The sequence below is a fragment of the Mustela putorius genome, unplaced genomic scaffold, assembly GCF_011764305.1.
Source record: "Mustela putorius furo isolate JIRA1106 unplaced genomic scaffold, ASM1176430v1.1 tig00000196_pilon_pilon_pilon, whole genome shotgun sequence".
Lineage (NCBI taxonomy): Eukaryota > Metazoa > Chordata > Mammalia > Carnivora > Mustelidae > Mustela > Mustela putorius.
The window spans coordinates 13,069,424-13,097,093 of record NW_025421310.1 but is presented as its reverse complement, the minus strand read 5'-3'; the positions used below and the strand labels follow the sequence as shown (position 1 = coordinate 13,097,093).

Below are 27,670 nucleotides of genomic sequence, written 5' to 3'. Positions count from 1 at the left end.
CGGAGCTGGGGAGGGGGCTCGCAGGGCCAGGGGAGGGGGCTAGGGGCCTCGAAGGGCTCGGGAGCGACGACGGCGAGCCATGGCTCTGGGGCTACAGCGCGCCAGGTACTGGGGTTCGGGGCAGGAATGATGGGAAGCGGGGGGCTCTCCTTGCAGGGACCCCCGAGCCGGGGGGGGATGCACGGGGGAAGCTGAGGAGGCCCCGGGCCGCGCGGTTGGAGGTACATGGCCGCCGCACCCACCATCCTACCGGACTGCAGGCGAGGGGGGTTCCCCAAGTCCCCAGCTGCCCCGCCCCGCCCCTTTAGCCTGGAGTGACTTCGGGGTGGTGATCCCCAATTTCCTGCTGCTCGGGGTTCGCTTTCCCTCCAGGTTAGGGCCCCTACGGAATTGGGGGTGCTTGTGTTCGAGTAGTTCCCGGGCTTCTGAGGAAGGCATTCTCCTTCCATGTATTGAACCTACTGGCCTCCGAATTCCCAGAATTGAGGTTGTTCCTTGTTACGGAACCCGGGGATCCTAGGGTATATGGGGTGCCCCCAGAATAAGCCTTCACAGATCCAGGGAGTCCCTTGGAATGGAAAGTCAGGTTCTGAGTTCAAGAGCAGTGAGAGCCCTTATAACTGGATGGTCCCTGACAGACTTTCAAACCTTGGGGTCCCTAGAGATAAGCAGAGAGGGTCACCTTTCAGCAGCTACCTGGGACCTTTCCCAGGGACCTTTCTGTATCCTTTTGAAAGGTAGAGTCACCTTTCGATAACAGAGAAACAGCCTGACGAACTTCCCAAGGTCTAGCCCCTTACCTCCCTCTCCACCCCCACTCAGTGCCTGTGACTGTGGACAGGGGCACACCATCCAAGCCTTATTTGGGGAATCCCCCATGGAGGGTGCTGTACCCAATTCAGCGCAAGCTCTGATGGGAGCACGCCCTTCCTAAGTGTTCAGCTGGGTCCTCCTGGCCGGAGGGTAGGTTTCTGTGATCACCGCCCAGCAGGTGCAGAGCTGCTGAGTGCTCTGGGTCCAAGGCCAAGGGGTCTATCTGGCCATGTTTTCTTGGGGCCCCAGAAAAATCTTACAGGCCCTTGGTTTCCCTTGTCCAATCTGAGGCATCCAGGAAACCTCACCCCCTTCCCTCCTCCCTGGCTTCCCAGGTCTGATTGGATCTGTCCACACCCTCATGTTTTTGCCCCCCCCCCCACTGCTGTTCCCCCCTTCAGTTCTATTCCAGTCTCTGGCTCTGGGCCTGCCAGGGAACTCCATCCCACCCCTTCTGGGCCAGCCTCAGCCCAGCCCCTCCCAGCACCCCCTCCTGGCTAGGTGGGGGCCCCACTTGGCTGAGCTGGGGCGCTCCCCCCTCCCCACCAAGGCCAGCCCTTTCCTGTGGTGTCATCCCAGTGCCGCGCACCACCCACTCGTAACTCGCACCCGGATCCTGGCCGCGCTCCGTCCCCTCCTGCACCCCTAGGATGGCACTTGGGCCAAAGGGGGCCTGGGTGATGGTGAGTGGGCCCCCGTACGGCCTCACCCCCTTCCCTTCTTCCAACTCAGGCTTCCTGCCATCCCACCCTAGACAGGGATGTTCTTGGGAAGTCCCTGATGGGTGTAAGGGTCTGGGTGCCCCCCAGATCAGAGGGTTCCAAGGGACGATAGGACTCAGGGTGCAGGCACCCCCGCTGGGTAACCATGTCCTTGGGAATGAGCAGAGGCAGAGGCAGAGTCCTCCTGACTAACCTTACCCCAAGTCCTTTCCCAAACCCTGCCTTTGACCTCGTAGTGCCCAGAGGGGTCCCTGCCCAGACACAACCTAAGGCCCCCTGGATCCTTTACACTTTTTTCAAGACACCCCACTACCCAGCTCAGTGTCAGAAGAGAGAGGGCCAGGAGCAGCCTTGACTATGGCTCTGTGTCTTCCTACTTTCTCCTTGCCTTTGCTCTCCGGTGGCAATTTCTGCAGAGGTGGGCTTCTCTGTCTCTTGGTTTGGCCAGGGTTGGGGGGAGGCCACCCAGCCCCAGCCCCCATTCCCAGGCCTCACACTGGGGCCTCCAGGCCCCGGCCCCGCCCCCTGTTCTCTGCTGGAACACAGGGGAAGGGTGGCAGGGTTCCAGCTGCACGTCCCAACCTGGGCAGTGTGCCAGGGGGCTGGACCAGGGTTGGGCATGGGGCCAGCTAGGGAGACTGGCCAGCTGGGGAAATCCGGAGGTAGCAGAGGTGGGACAAGGGAAGGCACTGAGGCTACTGGGCAAAGGAGGGACAGGGCAGGGACTCCTGGGGTGGACATGCCTTCCGCTGCATGGCATTAAAGCGCACAGGCCCTAAAGTCATGTTCAGATCCAGTTCATCCATCTGCTTTTGGAATGTGTGGCCTGGGGCCCCTGACTGCCTCTCTGAGCCTCAGTGACATATCCTAGAAAATGGGGGGTGGGTGGGTGGGAATCATACCGCCCCTTCCCTGCAGCACATCAAAATAAGGAGCAGTGAGGGAACTGATCTTTGGGGAGCAGGATACCCCACAGGTCACAACAAACTGTGTTCAAGTCGGACAACATTCTGGGTGGAAGTAGATGCTCCGTGGGACTCTGAGATTGGTGGGCCACAGCTGCCCTGTGGTGGGGGCCCTGATTACCAGCGGGGTAACTTGGGCCAGTGAGGCCATTGCTCAGAGCCTTGAGTTCAGACCCTGCGAAAGGGAGATTATTTTTCCTGCTGCCTTGGGCCATTGGGAGGATTTCTGGGGGTCTCTGGCTCCTTGAGTGCTCAGTACCGCAAAGCGATCTTGATCACTCTCACGACACTTTGGTCTACGTCCAAGGTGCTTGTGTAAAGGTCGTGTGTGTGATGGCACACATACCACACCACGGGGTTCCCACCAAAGCCCACGCATCTCTCCAGCGTGCAGGAGACTCCAGAGCCTTCCATTCCTGATGTGGACAAAGACGGAGTAATCAGAAGTGTAGCCCTCATGGCACTCATCAATGGCCAGGCCCTGTTCTAAGTCCTTGTCGTATACGAATTTGTGTAATCTTTACAACAACCCCGTGGGGTCATGTTGTTATGCTCAGGGAGGGCCTGCGGTTTGTCCCAGAGTTAAACAGCTCATACACAGTGGAGCCAAGCTCCGGTCAAGCTCGTCCCTACTCCATTTAACGAAAGGCTGGAGACCCAGGCGTCTCTGAAACCAGCTGAAGCCAGTGAGAGGCCCACACTTCCTGTCAGAAGAACGTCCCGAGATCAGGCGGGGAGCTGGAAGGAGGGTCCCGCTGCAGCCACCAGCTGGCTCCTTCTATGGAGGGAGAAGTCTGCCACGGAGAGGATTACAGAGCCCAGCTGCCTGGGAGGTGGGGGGCTGGCCCCACCCCCATTCCCGTTCCCACTCCCTCTCCCTCTGTCTGGGCCCCGGCTCCGCTGGGTGAGGCCCGCCCACCCCCACCCTCTGGGCAGGAAGACAAACAGGGCTGGAACAGAACAGGACAGGACGGAATGTCCTCTGGGCAGAGCAGGACTGGAGGCCCCCGCCTCCCACCAGCTAGCAGGGAGGGGATGGGGGTGACCACTGGCTCCTTCCACCCCTCCACTCAGCCTGCCCAACTCTGTGCCTCCCACTGGATGCAGGGAGTATTTTCCCTCTGCAGCCTGACAGGACAGCCCCTCCCTCTCCAAATCGCTCTCCCAATTGTGCCTGTGGGTGGGGCTGCAGGTCTCCTGCTTGATCCCCCCCCCCCCAGGTTGATGCCATCCCCAGGAGTGGCCTCTGGTTTTGGAAGGGACAGCCTCTCTTCCTAGAGTTCTGCTTCCCCGGAGTGGGTCACAAGGAAGCAATCAGAGAGAAGGCTTTGGAACCCCACTGCCTGAGTTCACATCTTGGCCCTGCCAGTTAGTTACTAGCTTTGTGACTTTTTGTGCAAAGGACTTTACCTTTCAGAGCCCCGGTGTCCCCTCTGTGGAGTGAGTGCACATAGGTGAAGTACTTAGAACAATGCCAGACACACGCTCAGCAGATCATAACTTGTTATTAATGGTTTTATCAATATAAATATAAAGAAGATTATGCATACTGTACTATATATAATATACTCCAATTTTTTTTTTCTTTCAAAAACTGTGTTGTTTGGATTTAGACATTTAAAACAGGGAGAAGCAGTAACCTGAAGATAAACCCAGGGCCATAGGACAGAGAAGGCTGAAGAGTTCAGGAAGACCACAGTCCAAACGTGGCCTCATTCCGTAGGGGCAAACACTGCAACCTCTCTGTGCCTTGGTTTCCTCATATGTTCAGTGGGGATAACGTCATTACCTTCTTGCTGGGGTTGTCTGAGCTCTTAGTGCGTTTAATGTGAGTTACTCACTTGGCACAGGGAAGAAGCTGGATACGTGGCAGATATTTCTGATGAAACAATACTCATCCTTCAACCTCTACCCCCCCCCCAATCCCACCCATAGAAGTCAGGTATTTGAAGCGGATTGAAGGGTAGGGGTGAGTGGTTAGCTGTTGGCTGGACAGAACACTGGGGTTGGTTTGCTGTGTCACATCAGTAGGGCCCCTGTTGATGGGTCGTTGGACTTTGAGATCTGTGTTCTAAGATTCTGAGGATTCAGCTCAGCTGAGGAGGGGAAAGGGCAGGAGACGGGGTTCAGGGAGGCTGGAGGGCAGGGGGCCCGGAGGCTTCTGACATCTTCAGGATCCCTCCCTTCCCTGGCTCGGGGCCAGCTCTGCCAGCCCCCTCCCAGCAGGAGGCCTCCGGGTCTCCCAGGCGTCCCCAGCCCAGGGAACAAACAGCAGATAAGTCAGGGAGGGGACAGCGGCCCTGGGCACGCCTCAGAGAGTGAGGCGCTGGGGGCAGCATGGGCTGGCGCAGGGACAGATAAAATCCGCGACTAGGAGCTGCCCCAGAGTATAACCCTCGCAGGCCCAGAGAGCTCCGGAAACGCGCCCGGGCCACACAGCGAGACGTGCACCGTCGCGGCCCTGCCCTCTTTGAGCCCAGGGCCCCATGTGGCAGCGCCCCACGTGCATGTCCCATCCAACTCTTTCCCTTCCGGGGGCGCCGCCAGTGAACGCTGCCGATGCCCGCAGGTCGAGCACCGAGCTGCGCAAGGAAAAGTCCCGGGATGCGGCCCGCAGCCGGCGCAGCCAGGAGACCGAGGTGCTGTACCAGCTGGCGCACACGCTGCCCTTCGCGCGCGGAGTCAGCGCCCACCTGGACAAGGCCTCCATCATGCGCCTCACCATCAGCTACCTGCGCATGCACCGCCTCTGTGCTGCAGGTGAGCCCCGCCCCCGGGAGCGCCCACCTGGGCAAGGCCCCAACCCCTAACGTCTTCCCGGCGGAGGGGGCCCCCTTCCCGCACGAGGCCGCCCCGCCACCTCCTGAGTCGATCACGGGTGAGGCCCCGCCCCTTGGGAAGCCCCACCTCCTTCGAGTTGGAATTTTAAGGAATAGGAGACCCGCTAACTCCCTTAGGTGCTTCAACCCTTAGGATTTGGCCCCCAGGAAGACTTTCTTGCGATAAATGTCCCTGGGAGGCTTAGCTGCCCAATTTTTAATGACCACCTGAGAGCGTACCCTCCCTAGCTCCTTAGGTCCATCGCCGCTCCCCTCAGAGCCCTCCTCTTGAATTCCCATCCAGTTAGGACTCTACCCTGCAGGGGGGTCTGAGAGAGAGACAGACAGACACGCACACACACACACCCCTTGGAATCTCCAGGACCCTGAAAACATTTTATTTACGGGGAATGTGGAGCCATCTTCTGGCAGGCTCTGCCCATGAGACTTCCTTCCCTGCCCCCTAGAATTTTCCTTCTCTGGGACGCTCTGCCCTTTTAGAATCCTCGTCACCTGGACGAGTCCCTGCTTCTTTAGAATTCTGCCCATCTACAAGGTCCTGCCCCAAGAATTCTGAAATTCTGAAGCCCTGGGAGGCCTTCCCCACCCCCTTTAGAATTCTGACTCCCTCTAGTCAGAATTTTAACCTTAAATTTTGACCCCTAGGAATCCCATCCTTTTAGAAGTCTGCCTGTCCTCCTAGGAGACCACTCTCCCACCTTAGAATTCGATTCTTGTGGGAGACCCCCACCTCCTTAGAATTCTGTGCCCCTGGGAAAACCCTGCCCCCTTCCTTGGGACTCCCAAACCGCAGGCGTGTATTCTTGCTCACCTGGGGGCACCTGTAAGTTCTTCAGAGTGAGGGAAGGCAAAGGGAGGCTAGCCAGGGTGGCCCCGTGGCTGGCTGACTAGAGAACCCCCTCCGCCCTGGCCCGGACACCAGGGGAGTGGAACCAGGTGGGAGCAGGGGGCGAAGCTCTGGATGCCTGCTACCTGAAGGCCCTGGAGGGCTTCGTCATGGTGCTCACTGCCGAGGGAGACATGGCTTACCTGTCGGAGAATGTCAGCAAACACCTGGGCCTCAGTCAGGTGAGAGGAGCTGCCTGCTTTGTGCCTGGCCCCGTGCAGATGATGCCGGGATACGGAGGTGACTGAGACTGGCCTAGCCCTGTCTTTACAGGGCTCCCAGCACAGAGGGGAGACAGATGTGCCACCAGACGGGAAGCGGCAGAAGGGTCAGCGCAGGAATGGGACAGCCTAGGGGGCCATGTGAGCCAGGGGAAGGGGGTTGCCTGAGCCAGCCTCAGGGGGCATTGAGGACTTTCTAGAAAAGAAGGTATCTGAGCTGAAACCTTAATGAAGGACTTAGCCAGTCGGAAGGTTTGGGGAGTGGATGGGAACTGTGAAGAATGGGAATGCGCATGTCTGAGGGAACAGAATATGCAAAGACCCAGAGGTGAGATAAAACAGCATTAGAGTGTGTGTGTGTGTGGGGAGGGGATGGGTTAAAGATGTTTATCCTGGTTCAGTGCAGAGTACAGTGGGAAAGGTGAGAGAAAAAGGTCTAGAGAGGTCAACAGAGCTGGATAATTTAGGGCCAAATTAGGTTTATTGCCAGGGCACTAGGGAACCTTAGATGGATTTTCGGCGGGGGAGAGGCTGTGAGAGAGGCAGAATTGGATTTACCATTGGAAAAGCCCTTCCTCCCGCCACTTGGTGCACACAGAGTTAGAGTGGAGAGATGAGGCTGGAGGCTGAGGGTCCATCCACAGGGAGGGGTGCAGGACCCTGGATGGGAGGAGTATGAGCAGGGGCCTGGGGATGAGAAGGCAGGATACACAGGTGAGAACTGATTTCAGTTAACCCATACGGCATGCCCTACAGGACAGTTACTGTTTTTTTTCTATTTCACATAAATAGGCTCCACAGTTGTCATCTGTTCCTTTCTCCCACCTTGTTATCCTGCTCCTGGTACCAGTTTCTCTGTTAGCTTGAGCTCTTCTCGGGCTCAGAGAGGGGAATGTCCCAAGGCCCCAAAGCTAGGAAGTGGCAGACCAGGATTTGAACCTAGCTGGAGGAAGTGCTTTCAGCACACCCTCCCGCCAGCACCATGCCCATTTCCTGAACTGAAATAACTTGTCAAATCTTTGGCTTGGAGACCAGGAGGGATTTGAATGGGGTCTCACCTCAGGACCTTTGCACTTGCTGTTCCCTCTTCCAGAACACTCCAGAGAACCACAGGACCACCTCACTGGCTTGGTTCAGCAATTTGTTTCAGTGTCCCCTCAAGACATGGGCTCTGACTATGGTGTCTAAGATAGCATGCTGTCATTTCATGGCCTTATTCCAGTTTTCTTCCTATTATGTACCATATTATTTTATATCTATGTTTTGTTTAATTGGTTTCTTTATTGACCACCTGCTCTGCCACCCAGTAAGCTCTGAGAGGCAGGGATTTTTCCTGTGTGGTCATAGCTTTGCCCACCCATCTGGAAGAGGTGCTAAAGAGAGGGTTGCTTAGTGAGTGTGTAAGTGAATGAATGAATGAATAAATGAACAAACGAACAAACTAGTGAAGTAATCCAGGCTTATAAATCAGGGCAGGGATGGCGAGGCTGAGGAAGGAGGACTCGGCGAAAGTGCTCTAACCCCCAGACTGCCCCTGCTTCCCTCCCTGGCAGCTGGAGCTCATTGGACACAGTATCTTTGATTTTATCCATCCCTGTGATCAAGAGGAGCTACAGGATGCCCTGACACCCCGGCAGAGTGAGTTCCTTGGAGGCCTCTGACCCCGGTTATAAAAGCTGCGGATCCCCCTTTCCCTCAGTGTGCCCCCTGCTCCTTTGGAGGACCGGACTAAGGAAGCTGGAAGGAGGGGCTATGGTACTGCCCTGGGGGCTCTGAAAGAGCATTGTCCCCACCCCAGGTTCCAGGTCTCTGCTCTGGGAATGAGGCTAGCGGGGGGGCGCTGGAGGGAACTGGGCACTGTCCAGAGCCACCTGGTGCCCTACTCACCCCCCTCCCCGGGGCCCTCTCCAGGCCTGTCCAAAAAGAAGCTGGAGGCCCCCACCGAGCGCTGCTTCTCCTTGCGTATGAAGAGCACCCTCACCGGCCGCGGGCGCACCCTCAACCTCAAGGCGGCCACCTGGAAGGTGAGCAGGGCCTGGCCTGGAGGAGGGTCTGGGGTTTCTCCTTCTCAGCTCCCGGTGGAGTCCCCAGAGACCTACCTCCCAGACCCACGGGAGCCCCAGGTCCACGTGCTTCCCCACCTTGCCCCCGCTCACCCCAACCAGGTGCTGCACTGCTCTGGACACATGAGGGCTTACAAGCCTCCTGCACAGATGTCCCCAGCAGGAAGCCCCAACTTGGAGCCCCCCCTGCAATGCCTGGTGCTCATCTGTGAAGCCATCCCCCACCCGGGCAGCCTGGAGCCCCCACTGGGCCGGGGGGCCTTCCTCAGCCGCCACAGCCTGGACATGAAGTTCACCTACTGTGATGAGAGGTGGGCAGCAGCCCCGCTGCACCCCACCCCTCCATTGGCTCGGCTCCTCCTCTTACTTTCTGCCCCTGGGTCCCTTCCTGGTTTTTCTCTTGCCCCCCAGTTCTCCCTCTGGTCCATCTCCGTCTCTCTCTGATGCCATCTATCTCTGTCTTGTGTGGCTGTCCATCTTTGGCATTCTCTGTGGGTCTTTTTACCTTGGGTTCTCTTCCTGTCCGCTTTGAGTCTTCGTTACTCCCTCCCTGTCCTTCTGTTGCTTTCCTTAAACGAGTCAGTGCACCTAAAGCAGTTAGCGCAGTGCCCAGCATGGAAGGCAGCGCTCGGCACACCCGCCCTTACTCATCGCCCCCCATCCTTCCCTTTCTCCCGCTCTCTCTTTCTCCTTCTTCCCCTCTCTTCGGCCCTTCATGTTCCTGCATCTTCCCTCCTTCTCTCGCCCTGAAGTTGTGCTTGGGAATGGCAAGTCTGGGCTCCATTGGCTCGGTTTTAAAGCCTAGCTGTGTGCCCTTGGCCAAATGTGGGCACCTCTCTGTACTGTGCTCTCCTGGTCTGTCCTAGGGAGTGGTACCAGAACCTCCTTAGAGCAGCCGTTCTGACTACCCAGTGCATTACCTGGTGCAGAACGCCATAGAGGTGTGTTAAAACAAAAATAAAAACAAAAAAAAATTTTTTTTTTATTAAGTGGGGTTTGAACCCATAACCCTGAGATCAAGAGTCCCATGCTCCACCAACTGAGCTGGCCAGGCACCCCAGAAGTGTGTATTTTTAATCATTATCATCATTATTACATTTTATTTTATTCATTTCTTCCTATTTCTCTTTTTCTGATTTTCTTCCTTCCCTTCTCTTACCTGGTCCTTTTCTCTCCTGCTTTGCTCTACTCATCCCATCCTCGTCACCCCCATCCATTTCCTGCTGCGGCCGTAACAATCCCCACAAGCCAAGGGGCTCAACACAACACACATTCACCATCTCAGAGCTCTGGAGGCCAGAAGCCTGACATGAGTCCGGTGGAGTTAAAGTCAGGGGCCGCATTCCTCTGGAGTCACCTTGCCTTAAACGCTTCTGGAATCTTTCTACAGTCCTGGTTTGGAGCCCCTTTCTCCATCTTCAAAACACACGGCCCCGCCCTCTGCCTCCGTGAGAACAGAACAGGACCTGTCCTGTTCTCTGTATCCCTCTATAAGGGCACCGATGGCCACACAGGGCCCACCAGGCTCGTCCATGTGAAGTTTCACATCTCAGCCCCATGGAGTCCCCTTTGCCCTGTGAGGTCACAGTCATCACAGGTCCCTGGGATTAGGAGACAGACCTCTCTGGGAGCCCTTATTCAGCCTATCATAATCCCTTTTCTGTTTCTTACTCTCCCTTTCCCTCTGTTACCACTGTCTCTGTTCTGCTGAATCCATCCCCATGGCCCCCAGCCCCACTCTCCACCTCAGCCAGTCAAACTGACCAAGCCCCACTGCCCCCACCCCAGGATCGCAGAGGTTGCCGGCTACAGCCCCAGTGACCTGATCGGCTGCTCGGCCTACGAGTACATTCACGCTCTGGACTCGGACGCGGTTGGCCAGAGCATCCACACCTGTACGTGGGACCTCCTGGCACTCTGAAACAGGCCCTCCTAGCCCCCCATGCCCCGACACCAGCTCCCTACACCCCATGTCCCAAGGAACCTTCTCTTCCCCGGTCCCCTCATACCCAAGCCCCTGTCCCCAGTGCCTTTTCTTCCCGTCTGCCCCTTCTGTGGCCCTGACCCGTCCCGCATCCCCTTCCCCAGTGCTGAGCAAGGGCCAGGCAGTAACGGGGCAGTATCGCTTCCTGGCCCGGAGTGGTGGCTATCTGTGGACCCAGACCCAGGCCACAGTGGTTTCAGGGGGCCGGGGTCCCCAGTCTGAGAGTATCGTCTGCGTCCACTTCCTAATCAGGTAAGTGGGAGGGGGTGTGCAGGGCGTGGGTCTGGTCTGCATGGGTGTGAGAGGCATGTGTGTGTGTGCACATGACTCTGAGAACAAGTGCTCACATGTCTGTGTCTGCAGACCACGCGTGACCGAATGCACACAGGTGTGTCTGCACGTACACACACGGGCGTGGGTGTGCACACCCACGCCCGTGTGCGTGCTGTTCACTGAAACTGAGAAGGGCTCCATACTCAAATTAAAGTAAGAAATCTAACAGAATCGTGGGGGCTCTTTTGCTTTTTAAAAAATTGAAGTGTAACCTACATATAATAAATTCACTTTTTGGTCTACGGTACTATGAGTTTTGACAAAGGCGTGGGATTGTGGAGTCACTCACTTCCACAGTCAAGCTACAGAGAATCACCCCAAAACATTCTGTTGTAGTGAATCCCAGTGCACCCCACTCCACCCCAGTCCCTGGCAACCATTGAGCTGCCCTCTGACCTTTAGCATTTTGCCCTTTCCAGAATGTTCCGTTCATAGAATCCCATAGGATGGAGCCTTTTGAGTCTGGCTTCTTTTACTTAGCATAACATATTTAAAGTGTATCTCTGCTGTGTGTGTGGGTTGCTCCTTTTTAATGCTGAGTGGTGTCCTCTGGTATGAATATGAACAGACCAGAGTCTGTTTGTCCATTTGCCTTTGGAGGACACTTAGGCTGGTTCCTATTTCGGGTGATGACAAAAAAAGCTACTGTAAACATTCTCATGGAAGCTTTTGTGAGATCATGTTTTCATTTCCCTTGGGTAAACACCTAGACATGGTCCGTGTGTATTCAACTTCATAAGAAACGCCCAGGTCATTTTCCCAAAAGGCTGCGCCATTTTGCCTTTGCACCAGCAATAGTGAGTAAGGGTTCCCGCACGCCTGCCAGCATTCTGTGTCCTCTGTTTTTGTCTTCTTTGGTTTTAATTTTAACCATTCTAATAGATGTGCTGGGGTAAAATCACAGACTCTCCTCCACTGAGTTCAGCATATTCGAAGTTTTTCACCATGACAACATTGTGACGAGGGGCAGCAAATTAGCACAGAAGACAGAAAGAATTACAGGTCTTCTTTGAAAATTCTGTTCCAGGACATGCTCTCAATTTCTAAAGTCTTAGGGGTTTCCCTATGTCTTTCTGATCAAGAACAGATTCTCTTAGGAAACAGAAGTGGGGGGGCACCTGGATGGCTCCAGTCACTTAAGCGTCTGGCTCTTGGTCTCAGGTCAGGTCTGGATCTCACAATCCGGAGTTCAAGCCCCGTGAGAAAACAAGACTAATTCTCTGTGGAATGTTCTCACTTTAACACCTTTCCAAAACAGAGCCTTTGAATAACTTGTCCATGTGGCAAGAGGTCTTGCCATTGTCACTGTGAAAGAGGGGACCTGCCCCCCTCTTCTGGAAACTCCTTTTGCTCATTGTGAAGATTTGCCTTTCTATGGCCAGGCCCTGTGGTTTCAGTCTTCTGTGCTTTAAGCAAAGAACAGGCCCAGAGAGTTCACTTTTCTTGGCAGAGATGGTAGAGGAGGGAATGGCTTACTTAATTCCAGTGAAATAAGGAGCTTATGGTATTAATTGTCCTTTTTCTGTGTAGGTGTTGTGTGGTGGGCAGTTGTGTGGCTGTCTGTGTGCTCAGGTGCTTATACTTTGTGGCATAAAAACCCTCCCCTCCCAGACCCAAGCCTTCCTCCATTGCAGTGAGCAATTGCTTTATAAGAATAAAACTGATTTACATGGCGCACTACTGAATCTTCAGCACCTAGAACAGCGCCTGGCACCGAATAGTTGTTCAGGCAATGAGAATCACAGATACTTAGGTAGCGCTCCCCAGGTGCCTGCTCAGTTGTATGCCTTTTATGTGTATTAGCCCACTTAAGCCTCCTAACAACCTGGGGAGGAGGTATTACTATTTTTTTATTCTATTTATCTGAGAGAGAGAACATGAGCAGTGGGGAGGAGTTGGGGTGTGGGGGAGAAGTAGACTGTCCTATGAGCAGGGAGCCCGATGCGGGACTCGATCCCAGGACCCAGAGATCATGACCTGAGCTGAAGGTAGGCGCTGAACTGACCAAGCCACGCAGGGACCCAGGAGGAGGTATTATTATATTGCCTCTTTACAGAGGAGGAAAATGAGGCACAGAGAGGTTCAGCCACAGACTTGAGGTCACACAGCTTCAAAGTGGCAAGGCTGGTTGACCCCAGACCACTGGCTATAGAGCCGTTGCTCTTTGCCACCAGACAGTACTAGTTGTCTAGGACATGTTTATGGGATGAACGAATGCAGAATATGCACATGTGAGTGCGAGAGTATAGATTGTGCCTGCACGTCTGGGTATATACCTGTTTCTGTGTTCCTGTGTGTGCGGGTGTGAACTGTGCGTATACACGTGGGACATGGACAGGCTTGTGTTTTTCAAAGGGATTGGTGTGGCTTTGGTCCAGCCTAAATTGGGGTGTGTCCAGCCCAGTAGGGGTTTGGTGAGGGTGGGGAAGGGGCTTCTCAAAGAGCTGGTGGGGGGACCACCCATGTGCCATCCTGGGTATTGTTATGTAAATGAGACACAAATGAGGGCCTGGTTTTCAGCCCCCCTGACTGATTCTCCAAAAGCCAATTGGACTGAGAACATTTGGGTTGTCTCAGCAGCTAGAGACTAGGGGGGGAGGGAGGTGCCGGGGACATAAGAAGGATATATTTATAAATCCATTCCCTTGAATATGAAAAATGTCTATGAATAGAGACTTCATAAATAAAATCTTATTCATTAAAATATATCCCTCCGAATTCTTCATATTTGGTAATGTAAGAATGTTAAATATATATGTTTCATCAATCATTATAAGAATATGTTTATAAGTAAATATAAAGAGAATATTTTGTTCTTATGCCTTTTGCCTCTCCCCTTCTCTGTCCCTTGTCTTCCCCCCACACGTTTCCCCTCTCTACCCAAGCTGTGCTAAATGCCAACTTTTTTTTTTTTTCTTGTCTCCTTCCACAGAGAGAGCTTGGGAAGACACACATAACTTTATTTTAAATGCTATTATGATAAAAAGCATTCAACCAAAATTAAATCCATAAAAGAAACGCATAAATATGGCAAATTATTTTTTGCACAATGCCTTCCTGCCCTGACTGAGATCACCTCCTGTGGCAGGACATCATCTAAGGGGGCTGCCTGGGCCAGGGCCCAAGGACCCTCCCTGACTACTGCTCCCCTTTTTGCCCTATACCCCAGCCGCGTGGAAGAGACCGGAGTGGTGCTGTCGCTGGAGCAGACGGAGAGACACTCTCGCAGACCCATTCAGCGGGACACCCCCTCCCAGAAGGATGCCCCTAATTTCCGGGACAGCCTTGGTATGGGGCAGGGCTGGGGCTGGGAGGAGTTGAGGGAAAAGCCCAAATGCCTTAAGAATGGGGCTCACCAGGCCCTACGTGACCTGACTCCTGCCTCCCTCCCCTTCTCACTCACCCTCTGAGCACACCAGCTCCCTTAGTGCTCTTGGAACTTGCTAGACTCTCGTGCCTCAGGGCCTATGCACTGGCAGCTCCCTCTGCGCAGAATGCTTTCCTTTCTTTGGTCCTTCTACTTCTCCTGTGTCCCTGGGATGATCGCTTCAATTGACGCTCCTCTGCTCCGAATCCTGCTGTGGCTCCCCACTACCCCCACCCCTCAGCTGGTTCCCTGCTCCCACTTCACTGCTCGCTGGCATCCGATAATCATCCTCCTGGGGCTCCTTTCTCCCTCTTCCTTCTCCCCCACCTGACCCTCCCCCCAATCCTGGGCGAGCTTTTCTTCCTAATGGCTCCTCAAGGCCATCTCCTTCTCCAAGCTGTTGCTGGCAGCCCATGCTCCTGGGTATGGTGTGGGGGTCACTGATAGCCTTTACTTTCTGCCTCAGAACTCACCTCCAGGGACCTTAGAACCTCCTTGGGGGCCTGGGGCCTGTCTTTTCTCCTAATATGCAAGTCCCCCCCAATATGCAAGCGGAGTGGTTGATTGCTGTTCTGTGCCATTGGAGAAGAATCGGGTCAGGCATGTGCCTTGGTCTAGCTGCGTTGATTTTAAATATTAAAACATTTCCCCATCTTTGGGCAATTGCTACTATCCCAAGCCTACTGTGTGCCTCCCACCCCACATTGGCCCTTGTAGGACCCTCTAGGGTCTCCCCACAATCTAGCAACTGAAGGGATACAGCAACGGTTCCCCAGAACTCAGTTCCTCAGTGCTATGAGCAGCCTCCACCCTGATCGGTTATGGAAAATGCCAGCGAGGCTCCCTGGGTTGGTGGGGAGGGCTCTGCCGCTCAGCCCTGTGTCCTCCCCATCTGTGTGTCCTGTAGATGCCTCTGGTGCCCGGATCCTGGCCTTCCTGCACCCCCCCGCACTGAGCGAGGCCACCCTGGCCGCTGACCCCCGGCGCTTCTGCAGCCCCGAACTCCGTCGCCTCCTGGCACCCATCCTGGATGGGACTTCAGGAGCCACCACCCCCAGTGCACCCCCAGCCACACAGCGGCCCCAAAGTCCTCTTCCGGTAAGCAGTCCCTCCCAAGTCAACCCTCCGCACTCAGGCTGCTTTGGCCTTTGGCTTGAATCTTGTTCTTCTCTGGGCCTTAGTTTCTCCCTCTGTGCAGTGGGAAGGTTGGGGTGAGATGGGGTTCCTTTAAGATCTAGATCCCAGATTCTTCAACTGTGATCTGGACCAAAACATGGGCTATTTGAGACTGGCACAGGTGACCCTCCCTCCTTGCTTGTGACCAATCATCCAGGCACTCAAAGAGTCAAGAATGTCTGATGTCTTAAATGACAGAGACCAGGATTCAAATCCTGAATCTGCCACTTCCCAGCTGTGTTTCCTTGGACACGTGGGCCCTGAGTGTCTTCATCTATAAAACTAGGATCATAGCAAGTAGTCATCTCATTGATTGCTGGGAGGGTTCATTGAGATCATTCACGGGAAGTGCTTGGTAGACCCCTGGTACCCTGTAGGGTGCTATATATACCACAGAAGCTACTTTTTGTTTACTTGAGTTCAGATAGTGTGACCGTTGACTCAAGGGCCCATGTTATCTGCTGTTGACTCTCCTCGTTCTTCCCCAGCCACCCTTCCCCCAAGATCTCCTCTCCACCAGAGAAATAAGACTGTGGCCTGTGACCTTTACACCTGGGCTAGCGGACTCTGCATCATTTGACCCAGACTCCAGACTCCCAAGAGGGCCTGAGTATCTTGGCCTTGGGCTTTGGTCTTTGAATCTGAGTTTTTCCTGTCAATCCATCTCTGGCCACTTCCACCTTCCAAACATCCAGGTCCAGAATTCATTTGCTTTTGCCATTTGACCCCCTTGGTGTCCCAGCGGTGTGACATTTAACCCTCACTGCTGCCCCTGATCTCAAATGTCCAGACTGTCTTGCTGTTAACACTTCCTAGACTCAGATTTCCTTAAGCGTCTGCCTCTCCCACAGGCTGATCTCCCAGATGGACCACACTTGAACATGGAGAACACGCACAAACTCGTGGCTTCAGGGAAGGACCTTGAGTCTGTGGAGTCGGATCTAGATGTAGCTCAGGTAAGGGCTGGCCTGGAAGAAACAATCTTTACCTCTGTGCTCTGGGGGCTGACATAACTGAGCTTTAGAGAGGGTGGTAGCGTGGTTGAGGGGACCACTGGATGGATGGATGATAGAAAGGCCATTGTATTCTTTAGGTGAATGATGTTGGATAGATGGATGGGTGATGGTTAGACGGATGGATGGATGGATGAATGGATGGACCACTATATTCATTAGGTGGATTATGGGGGATAGATGGATGGGTGATGGTTAGACGGATGGAAGGATGGATAATGGATGTTTGGATGGGTAGTTAGATAGGCCACTGGTTCATTGGGTAGATGATGGGTGGATGGATAATGTTTGGATGATTGAGTGGCTAGATGAATGGCAGTGATATGATGTAGTGGTTTCCTGTTGCTCCAAAACAAATCACCAAACTGAGTACCTTGAAACAACTAACATTTATCGTGTCACACTATTTCTGAGATTCAGGAATCTGGGAGCAGCTAAGCTGGATGGTTTTTGATGAGTCTTTTGTGAGGCTGAAGTCAAGCTTTCTGTCAGGGGTACAGGGGCTAGAGGAGCCACATCCAAACTCACACACATCGTTATTGACAGGCATCAGTCCCTCACTGGCTCTGGCTGGAGGTCTCAGTTGCTTACCACGTAGGCTCTCTGACTTCCCCCAAAGCCAGGGAACCTAAGAGATAATGAGAGTGAGCCCAAGACAGAAAATGCAGTCTTTTATAAATGAATCTCAGAAGCAACACATCATCACTTCACGATTATATCGGTCATACAGACCAACCCTGATACAATGCAGAAGGCATCCGCATACACCAGAAGGCAAAGATCATTGGGGACCCCCAATAATTTATGCCCCACCCTCATGGAAAATACACTCACCCCCTCCCAAGTGCCCCCAAAGTCTCTTCCCATGACAGTATCAGCCCAACATCTGGAAGCTTGTCACCTGCATCGGGTCTGGGCATGGTGAAGCTCTCCCTCTGTTGGCCCGTGAACTAAAGAGACAAGTGATGCGCCTGCCGCATGCCCCACATACGGTGGTGGGCTAGGCACAGAGTAAGGCCATGTATTCCCTGTTCAAAAAGAGGAAGAGGACTGGAGCGCATACAGGAGTCACTAGTCCCCAGGAGTTCTGAAATCCAGTTGGGCACCTGTGAGAAGTTCCTTGATCAGAACTCATCCCTACTACTTCCTAGGGCCTTTCTCCATGGTTCTTGGCACTGCTGTCTAGTCGCTGGGCTCCTCGCTTGGAGTCCTCCTTGCTGTTTCATAAGGGGTAACATGTGTTTGCAGCTGAGAGGGTTTTCCTGACCTGCTTTCTCACTAGGGAACTTTGGTGGCCCAAAGGTCTCTTTTCATTTAGTTCCATCTCTGTCTCCTCCAGTCCAAGCTGACAATGTTTCTCTTTATATAAAAATCCTTTTTTAAAAAAAATGTGTGGGTCTTGCATGAATCTCTTTGGAGTTCACTCCTTTAGACAAAAGTAAAGCCCACGATCTCTTCAAGATAAGCCTTTCTTTACTTTGGGTTTTTTTTTTTTCCTTAAAGATTTTATTTATTTATTTGATAGAGAGAGAGAGATCACAAGTAGGCAGAGAGGCAGGCAGAGAGAGGGGAAGGGGAGCAGGCTCCCCGCCAAGCAGAGAGCCCGATGTGGGGCTCGATCCCAGGACCCTGGGATCATGACCTGAGCTGAAGGCAGAGGCTTTAACCACTGAACCACCCAGGTGCCCCTACTTTGGGCTTTTGCTGAGATGTTGAGTGAGAGTGCCCAGAAATTTAACAGACGCCCTGTTGTCTGACTGAGAAAATCTGTGAGGCACATCCTTAAACTCCAGAGTGCTGTTGTCTGACTGAGGGATATTCTGGCAATGCCTTTGATCTTTCTAAAGTCTTAATAATTTTTTAGTCATACCCTGGGCTTCATCTTTAGACCAGGCCCTCCCAAGAGCGCTCTTCCCTGCTCAATTTTAGCATGCCTTGCCATCTGGGGAGTTCCCAGGCTCAGCCAAACCCAAGGTGAAGGCCACAGTCCTCCTGTCTGCCAAGTCTGTCCAAGACTTCTAACATTAGCTGCAAGCTCGTTGGCTGTGGTGCCCAGGGCCGCCCTCACTAGAGACGAGCCACCTATAAATTCAGATTCCTATGAGTTCCTCGGTCTCCGTAATTTGCTGGCAGTAGCTCTAGAACTTAGGACAGCACTGGACTTAAAATGATAGTTATTACTTCAAAAGAATATGATAGCCAAATGAAGAGATGCATAGTGTGGAATCTGGGACTGGTAGGGTCCCAAATGCAAAGCTTTCATGACCTCGGGGACATGTCATGCTCCTGGCAACACGGCATATTGCCACACCAGCAAGCTCATCCAAGCTGTCGTGTCTAGGTTTTTTTTTTTTTTTTTTAAGATTTATTATTTATTCGAGAGAGAGAGAGAAAGCATGAGCAGGGGGAGGGGCAGAGGGAGAGACTACCCAAGCCGACTTCTGCTGAACTTGGAGCCTAACATGGGGCTCAATCCCTGAGATCATCACCTGAGCCGAAACCAAGAGGCAGACACAACCCTACTGAGCCAGCCAGGTGCCCCAGGCAGTCTAGAGTTTTCACCGAAGGGGCATTATGTAGGCACGACTGAATTATTGCCCATGTAGTTAACCTTGATCTTTACCTCTACCTCCCCAACACACACACACTTCCCCCAGAGGTGAGGCTGATCTCACGGGGCCCCGACACTCTCGTCGCATGGTTGGCCATTGGGCATGGCCGGCCTCCAGCCTGAGTCATCTCGTTGGCACACAGTGTCCGGCATGGCCCCAGGGGCTCACCATGAGGAGCAGAGACGCTCCTGTCACTCAGAAAATCCCAAGGAGCCAGGGCAAAGGCCACACCTCATTTTGGGTAAAGTTAATTCTTCACTTCACGGGGAGGTTGAGAATCTTCCAGACCTTCAAGTCCCCTTCAGCTCCTTCGTGTGTAGCCTTTCTCCTTTACTCCTTTCTCCTCTTGTCTTTCCTCCAAGGGCAAGAAGAAATCAGGCAGCCGTTCAGCACTGGGGCTGGGACGCTCCTAGCTGGATGGCCCGGCTCACCAGTTACCTGTTCTGAGTTCCACAAAACCATAGGTGACACTAAACTGTAGCCACCACACAAAAACCCCCTTTCCTCGGGCTTCCGGTCATGCGCTCCTCACATCCCTTTATGCCTTCCCTGGCTGGCTCCTTATGCCTCACGTGTCCACTAATTGTTTGCTCAAGGCAGTCTAGGCTCCAACAGCCTCTTCAGAGCCCTTGCGGCCCCCGCCCACTGCCCAGTGCCAAAGCCGCCCCGCATTTCAGGCTTTCGTTAGGGCAGCACCCCACTCTCAGGACGAAGATCTCACCTGTCATTTGTTTGTGGGTAACCCATTCCCCTAGAGCATGTACAACCTCATGTAATTTCTGGGGATCAGGGGCCTGGGGGCCACTTAGCGGCCTGGCCTTTGCTCTGAGGTCACAGTCAAGATGTCATCACCCAGGGTCCCATCACTGGAAGGCTCAAAAGGGACCAGAGGATGCACTTCCAAGATGGCCAACTTGTCCACTGGCAGGACGTCTCAGTTTCTTGCCATGGGAGCCTCTCTGTAGGGCTTCCCCCACAGCACATGACCCCAGAGAGTTTGCAGCAAAAACAGAAGCCATGGTCTCTTTATAACCTGAGGTTGGGAGTCCCACATTATCATCCCCTCGAAATCCTATTGTGCCCAGATCAACCCTTGTCCCTGCAGTAGGGACTACACGAGGGCACAAACAGCAAGAGGCGAGGCTCCTTGGGAGCCATCTTGGTGACTGGCTGCCACAGAGTCCTTCCACCCATTTTACAGATGAGCAAAGCGAAGCTCAGACTCTTGACCTCGGGCACCCAGCTCAGAGACGGCGGAGCTGGGAGTCCAGCTCAGGCCCACCTGAGGCCGAGGCCCTTGCTTTTAACCTCCTCCTGCCTCCCGCAGGACGTCGATGGTCTGGATCTGGAGATGCTGGCCCCCTACATCTCCATGGATGATGACTTCCAGCTCAGCTCCAGCGAGCAGCGGCCCAGGGCCTTCCACAGACCTCCAGGCGCTGTCCTCCGGCCCCGTGCTCGGAGCTTCCATGGCCTGTCGCCCCCAGCCCCCGAGCCCTCCCTGCTGCCCCGCTGGGGGAGTGACCCTCGGCTGAGCTGCTCCAGCCCTTCCAGAGGGGACCCCTTGGCACCCTCCCCCACGGCTGGGGCTCGGAAGAGGTGAGCCGCAGTAGAGGGAGGATATAAAGGGAGTGAGCTGGGCGCCCCCCCCCCCCACTTCTTGCTCCTGCCTCCTGTTTCAGCCCCATCCCGCTTCATTCCTCCTCTGACCTCTGCTCCGGCCAGGCCCTCGGTGTGCGCCACCTGTGCCAGTTTGTTCCACCCTCTGTCTCTGTCTTGGCTGTGCCCGGCTGGAGTAGCCTCCACTCTTCTCCTCCAGATCCCACCAGTCCACCGGGGCCCTCTCCTTTAGAACATATTTATATCTGGCCTCGTCACAATTTTTGTCACAGTTAAGAGGACATTGCAACAGTGTCAAAAAAACCTGTCTAGAACCAAGTTTCCTAACGCCTTTGAGAATCTGTTGAAAGCTATGGACTCTTTCCCAAGAACATTTACACATACATACGCATGCACAATTGTGTATATAATTTCAGAGGGTCTACGCCCTCTTTCCAGAGACGTTAAATTACTAATGCTCAAGCTTCTGCTCTCCACCTGGCAGGCGGGCGCCATTTAGTGTCCAGAATGGTCCCTTGACTGTCCATGTGAGGTTTTATGGATACATCTCATTATTTCCCAAAGCTCTCAGCTTGATGGTGGATATACAGTGGGTGTCTAATAAAGACTTATTGAATGAGGGAGGGAGGAAATGAATGAATATGGTAGGTGGACGGATGGATGGTAAGTGGGTGGGTGGAGGGCCGGATGGATGGACGGGTAGATGGGTGGATGGACGATTGGCGGATGGCTGGGTGGCTGGATTGATGGGTGGATGAATGGACGACGGACAGAAGGATGGGTGAAGGTGTGAGTCAAGGAATGAACAGGCACTTGGGAGAGTGAACGAGTACCCGTCACCCGCTTACAGCGGGGCCCACACCTGCTCAGGTTTGTCGTGTGCTGAGATTCTGACCTGTTTCCCCCCAGGACCCTGGCTCGGAGCGCAGAGGACGAAGCCGAGGGCGTGGAGCTGCTAGGAGTGAGACCCCCCAAATGGTCCCCCAGCCCAGAAGCCGAAAACTTCCTGCTGCCTCCCCTCAGCCTGGTATTTTGGGGGATTCGTGGGGTTCTCTGGCCCTCAGAACCTAGTGGGCTTAAACCTAGTGTTTTACACGTGGGAAGACCAGAGAGGGGAGGGGGCTGACTGAAGGTCAAATGGAAGGTCAGTCATCCAGGTGAGGCTAGGACCCTGATTGCTAGCTCAGGTCATGGTAGGATAGGGCTCTGCAAATTTATGTAAGTTGGTGGTGAGTTCTAAGCAGAAAAGTGACGCAGGGTAAAGGGGAGAAATGACAAAGGTTAGTATGTATAGGAACTTCTCCCGTGGGCCTCCCTCCCAAACCCAGAACGGTTCTTGGCCTTGGATTATTAGTGTAGCATTAAGAGTCCAGACAACAGTCAGACTGACTTGGGGTCAAGTCCCAGGTCTTCCACCTCGTAACTGCGAGACCTTGGGCAGGTGATGGGACTGCCATGAACCTCAGTTTCCTCATCTGGGAAGTGGGATGGTGACATCTCACAGGACTCACGAGAGGCAAGTGAAAACAGGCCGGTCCTTAGTGGCTGTCAATAAATAGTATAAAAACGACGAAGCAAAGGCACGACCCCCCTCCTCTGCTGCCTCCTTCCCCCAACTCCCTGCTTCCATCTCGCCCCTGCTGTCCTTTCTGCATGACGGCAACCAGGACGCCCTTTCCAAAACCTGGCCTAGGCTGCGCCCCTGCCACTAGCCTCCCCTAGCACCTTCCATGGCTCTCTGGCTTCTCACACGAAGCAGGGGTTTGAACACGAGAGGTGTGTGGCAGTACCCACAGCTGATAGTTGCCGAGGGCCTACCTTGCGGTAGACGATGCACGGTATTTCTTGTGTGATTACATTTTGCTGAATCCTCACGACTGTTCTTAAGATATTGTCGCCGTGATCATAATGCTTTGCATTCACATTTGCACACGAGAGGACGAGCAGCTGCCCGGGTTAGAGTCCAGGCAGGAAGCAGCACGCTCACATCAGGGCACGAGGAGCATTTGAAAGCAGGACCACCAGCAGAGGGACACTGACGATCCTGACCGTGATAGTGGCAGCTTTGTGTCTCTCCTGCAGAGCTTCCTTCTGACCGGAGGGCCAGCCCCAGGGAGCCAGCAGGACGCCAGCACCCACCTCCTGGGATTGCGTGAGCCCCTGCGTGAGTAGCACTGCTCTGGGTCCCTCTCTCCCCAAGGAGGTGCCCCAGATGGTTGAGAGGGGAGGGGTGGGGCAATCCAGAAGGTGGGAGGGGGATGCCATGGCTGGATTTGACCTTGGTAAAGACAGACAGCCCTTCCCTGTTCTCAGTGGCACTGAGGGGGGAAAGAGAGGCCCCCAGGGAGGCAGGGGCTTGCCAGAGGTGTCCCTTGGGGTGGAAGCTGAGCCGAGGCCCACGCGGGGCCTCGCAAAGTCTGTGTCTGATTTTGCTTTGGGCCTGCCCTGCCTTGGTTATCCCCAGCTGTGTGGCTTTGGGAAATAGTTAGGACCCATTATAGTTTTTATAGTAGTTCTTACCTTAAGGAGATGTTTTCAGGATCTGTGGAGGGGCAGCACAGGAGAGCTTAGCTCAAGACCGGATTGGCAGTAAATGTTCAAGAAATGTCTGCTCTCACGCGACGCTGGTGCGGCAGCCCCTCCACAGAGTGAGAACACTGCTGGGCTCATTTAGCTTCCCATCCTCCCCTTCCAGTACAATCGTCAGTCGCCAGAGCTCCACTCCAAACCTACACACACTCAGCTAGGGGATCTTACCAAAGCACGATTCTGACTCTGGCCTCCCTCTGCTTCCAACTCATCCATGGCTCCCTAGTGCCTTTCCAAGAAAGAGCAAACAAGCTCCTCACTTTATACTCTAGCCTCTGGGGGTCTGATCACTGCCTCCTCTCAGACCACACTCAGCTCCACATCCTCTGTTCCAGCCATGTTTACAGTCTTCTGGTTCATTCTGTCCCTCATACATGTGACAAAGATTTACTGAACACACAGTCAATGCCAAGCACTGTCCTAGGAGCTGGAGACACAACCGTGAACAAAAACAGAAATCCCTGCTGTCACAGGGCTGACATTGTAGTGGGGACACAGTCCAGAATAAAGACACAAATACAAGAAGGGGTGCGAGAGAGGAAGATGAGTGCTTCTGGGGAAATAATAATGCATACAAAGGGAAAGGGAACTTGGGGTGGGAGGATTTCAATTTTAAGTAGTACAATTAAGAGTGGTCTCATTGAGAAGATGACATTGGAGCAAAGACCTGAAGGAAGTGAGGGAGTGAGCAGTGACAGTTTCTGAGGGAGAAGCATTCCAGGCAGAGGTAATGCAAAGGTCCTGAGGTGGGAGTATATCTTAGTTGGGGGACAACAAGGCCAGTATAGCTGCAGCAGAGAGGAGAAGGGTGAGGGGCTGATTGTGGGGGGACTCTATAGGGCATTGTGCTGACTTTGATGTAATCTCCCTAGAAGAGACAGCCTCAGGACCTTTGCATATGTTGATCCTTCTGCCTGAATGCTTTTCCTTCTATTCTTTGCCTAATTAATTAAAGCATCCTTTAGATCTCAGATCAAATATTACCCCTTCTATGAAGCCCTCCCTAACTTCCTAAGTTCATGGCCCGTAACACTCATCCTAGAACATATTTATGTGGGTGTTGATGTCATTATTTGATTTTTGGCTGTCCTCTCCCTGTGGGTGTGAGCCATGTGAGGGCAGGGGCCAGGCTTGTCTTGTCATGGCCCTACTCTCCTGTCTCTGGGAGGCAGGGCAGTGGCTGGGCATAGAGCAGGGGCTCAGTACATATTTGTAAAGGAAGAGCTAATATTTATTTAGCACTCACTCTGTGCCAGGTTTTGTGCAAAACCTACTGTGTACATGACAGAACTGATGTCCCCCCCTGGAACCCAGGGCAGGGAGTTTTGTCTGTCCTGTTAACTGCTGTGGCCCCTGTGCCTGGCACACAGCAGGTGCTCAGTATTTTCTGACTGGGTAAATTCTCACGAGTGGGGTATCTCCCAGGTCTAGGTCTAGGTCTCCCTGTTTCCTGGATAAATAGCAAGAGCTCACTTGCTGAGCGCTCACCAATACTATTGTTCAAAGCACTCTACATGGATTCATTCATTTCCTTCCCACAGCAGCCCTGGAAAGGAAGTATTTTTGGCTCCTTTTACATATGAGGTAGCCCAGGCACAGAGAGGTGAAGTTACCTGTCTCAGGTCACACAGCAAGTAAAGAGCAGAGCCTGGATTCAAAGTCAGGCTGCATCTGGCTCCAGCCTTCTTAACTACTGCCTTAAACATCCTGAGCACCTTGAGGTTCAGAGAATAGACTTGCCCAAGATTTTACTATGATCTGAATCCAGGCATGCCTGTCTTATCACCCACACTTTTAACGGTCAGGAGGGGAAGATGGGTTTGGGTAGTAATTCCCCACTGGTTGATCTTCCGTCTTCCCCCCACAGGCCTGGGCCCCTCGCTGCTCTCTCTCTACCCAGATGAGGACACAGCCGAGCCCAGGAGCCACTTCCAGGCAGCAGCAGGCTTGGCCCAGGCCAACTGAGCCAGCCCCTCTCCCTTCTACTCCCCAGAAAGGACCTCAACCACACTCCACGCCGGCAGCCAATGCACAGGAAGGGGGCACCAGGAGAGGGGTTCCCTTTCTCCTCTCAGCGGCCCCTGCCCGCCTTGGGCCTACCTCAGCCCTAGCCCCGCTGCCCCCCATGTCTGGGGACTTTGGGGTGGTCTCAGCTCAGTGACCTCTGGGAGGGGCCCCTGGAGCCCTCCTCCTCCTTCTCTCAGGACTTCCCTTGGAGTTCTCAATACTGGTGACCTCATCCCTTTCTCCGACTCTCCTGGCTTGATTTTTGGGTGACTCGGGGTGGGGAACATTGGGGTTCAGATCTGTGTTTCTCGCCTCTGGGGAGTATTGATAACCATAGTCACATTTCTTTTCCATCCATCTTTTATTTTGTTGTTGTTGTTGTTGTTGATTTCATGATAGGTTTTGAATCACTATGAATGGCCTGGGGTCCGTAAGAATGCGGGACTCTGATCTCCCCTCCTCCCTCAGGTGTTAATGCGGTGGTGGGGGGAGCTCTGGAGCAGACCTCACTCCTAGCAACTTCTTACCAGTCTCTTAGCCTTCCAAGTGGCCAACCCTCTCTGCCTGCTCCTCCAGTGGGGACTTTTGCTGCCCCAGCCTTGCCTGGACACTGGTTTCATTTCCGGGGGTAGCCTCCAGCTTCCTCTGCTCCCAGACCAGGCAACCTCCTGCTCTCTGCGGTTCTAGAGCACACAACTTCTGACCTGCTCTTCTAGCCTGCCCCTCTACCAACACATCCTCCAAACCTGATTCCAGACCTCACACCTCCAGTGCTGTCTCTTTTTGTACCTCCATGGTCTCCCAAGTTGTCTGGTTCTAGGTCTCACAGCTTCAGAGCTGACACCCACCAGAGCCCTCCAGTTCTAGCATTCACTCTGACTTCCTCTGGTTCTAGACCTTTCTCTGTAAATAAGTCTCCCTTGTACCAGATGTCACATGCTCTGACTCCTGCTGATTCCAGCTCTTACAACCAGCAACTGCCTCTGACTCTGGACCCCAAAACCCAGGCTTCGTATTGGGTCTAGTCTTCCTGATCGGGAATACGCCTGGCTCCAATTCCAGACTTCCTAATTTCTGAATCGTTTTGGTGGTACGTGTCACAATGCCCAGCTCCTTCCTTTTCAACTTTTACCCTCAAGACTTGTTTTTCCCATCAAAAAGAAATAAAGTGAGTGGTATGTAAATCTTCTAACCATTATAGTACTTTCAGGCCAGACTCCGTGCTCTAGGTCTCTTCTGCTCTAGACCTCGTGATCGCCACCATCCACTGGTTCGAGACCACACAGCCTTTAGAACTTGCAGTTCCCAGGACCCTCTGATTCCCGATCTGCTGATATCATTTCTCTGATTCTTGAACTTGGCTTCAGAAGTCTTCCTATTCCAGAACTTACCCTATCAATTCCCTTGGTTCTAGACCTCAAAATCTCCAGTTTGCTCTCCAGATCTTATGACTCCAAATTACTTTAGATTTAGAACTCAGCATTCAGACTTCTGATTATAGAGCTTGCCTTTACAAATTTTTCTGGTTCTTGACCCTGTAGGGGTAAGGCCCAGCTCCTGATTTTAGGTCTTGTGACTCCCCAAATCTCTCTGGTTCTAGAACTCATCCTCACAGTTTTTCAAATTCTATTCTTATTCTATAAATTCCTCTGATTCTAGGCCTCACAGCCTCCAACTGTCTCTGATTTCAGATCCAAATTCTTTTGGTCCAAGAACTCCGCCTCCAGGTGCTTCTGATTCTAGAATCTGGATGTCACCCTATGGATTCCTCTGGTTCAGAATCTTATGACCCTTGACTTTCTGATTCCAGACCCCATCCTAACTTTATTCTGGGCTTCCTACACTACTCAGCTTGCCCCAGTTCCTCCTCTATCTGTAGTCTTCCCATTCCAGGTCCCTCGCTAGTGGACCTCATGCTCAAGCCTCGCTATCCCTACAGTTTCACTCTCTTGGAATTCCCCTCCCCCCCGCTCTCAGCTCTCCAGGGATGCACTTACCTTTACTTTACCCCAGGTACCTGGGGGACCTGGGGCTCCCTTAAAATCCAGGAGACTTCCCCAGCCGCACAGACACACGCACAGCCCTATCTGCATATCACAGGTGGGGAGAGAGGCCAGGACTCCTCAGAACTCCTGCCACCACCTGTGTGTCGCTTACCCTCCAACCTTGTTTCTATGATGGTGCTACTCTTGGGTCTCCCACACGAAAAGTGCCCCCCCCCCAGCCCAATTCATCCCCTTTTTGGAAGGCACTTCTCTCTTTTGTCATGGGATGGCCTATCCAGATTGGTGCTATGGGGAAGAAGGGTCAGGTCGCTCCTTCCCTCGGGGGTGACCTGGGCTCTTAATGGAGGGAGCTGGGCGGGGTTGGGAAGGGAAAGGGACTGGACCAGCCGCTCAGGCTCTGAAACCCATTAATCTCTATACCATGATAAAGACCTCGCCTTGGTAGGCACCAGA

General features: G+C 53.5%; 1 protein-coding gene across 9 annotated transcripts; it reads left to right on the top strand.

Moving 5' to 3' along the window:
• HIF3A (hypoxia inducible factor 3 subunit alpha) lies at positions 1–27,670 on the top strand. 9 transcript variants are annotated; one of them, XM_013063946.2, is made up of 15 exons: positions 1–105; positions 5,070–5,260; positions 6,263–6,408; positions 8,001–8,085; positions 8,359–8,471; positions 8,661–8,821; positions 10,299–10,405; positions 10,599–10,746; positions 13,997–14,115; positions 15,102–15,292; positions 16,222–16,326; positions 20,323–20,594; positions 21,525–21,642; positions 22,698–22,779; positions 25,072–27,670. In XM_013063946.2, the coding sequence occupies exons 1-15, from the start codon at positions 80–82 to the stop codon at positions 25,167–25,169; spliced, it is 1,962 nt and encodes a 653-aa protein (XP_012919400.1). In that variant the 5' UTR covers positions 1–79; the 3' UTR covers positions 25,170–27,670. The 9 variants fall into 9 exon arrangements, with proteins under 9 accessions (XP_012919400.1, XP_004767589.1, XP_012919401.1 ...); XM_004767532.3 differs by having other exon boundaries at positions 8,613–8,821; XM_013063947.2 differs by having other exon boundaries at positions 8,613–8,821; positions 22,679–22,779.

Excerpts from the sequence above, each read along its gene's own strand:
- HIF3A (XM_004767532.3), top strand. The coding sequence starts at position 80 with ATGGCTCTGGGGCTACAGCGCGCCAG. Across the intron at positions 8,472-8,612 it reads TCAAGGCGGCCACCTGGAAG|GTGCTGCACTGCTCTGGACA; the intron begins GTGAGCAGGGCC and ends CACCCCAACCAG. Across the intron at positions 15,293-16,221 it reads GGCCCCAAAGTCCTCTTCCG|GCTGATCTCCCAGATGGACC; the intron begins GTAAGCAGTCCC and ends CCTCTCCCACAG.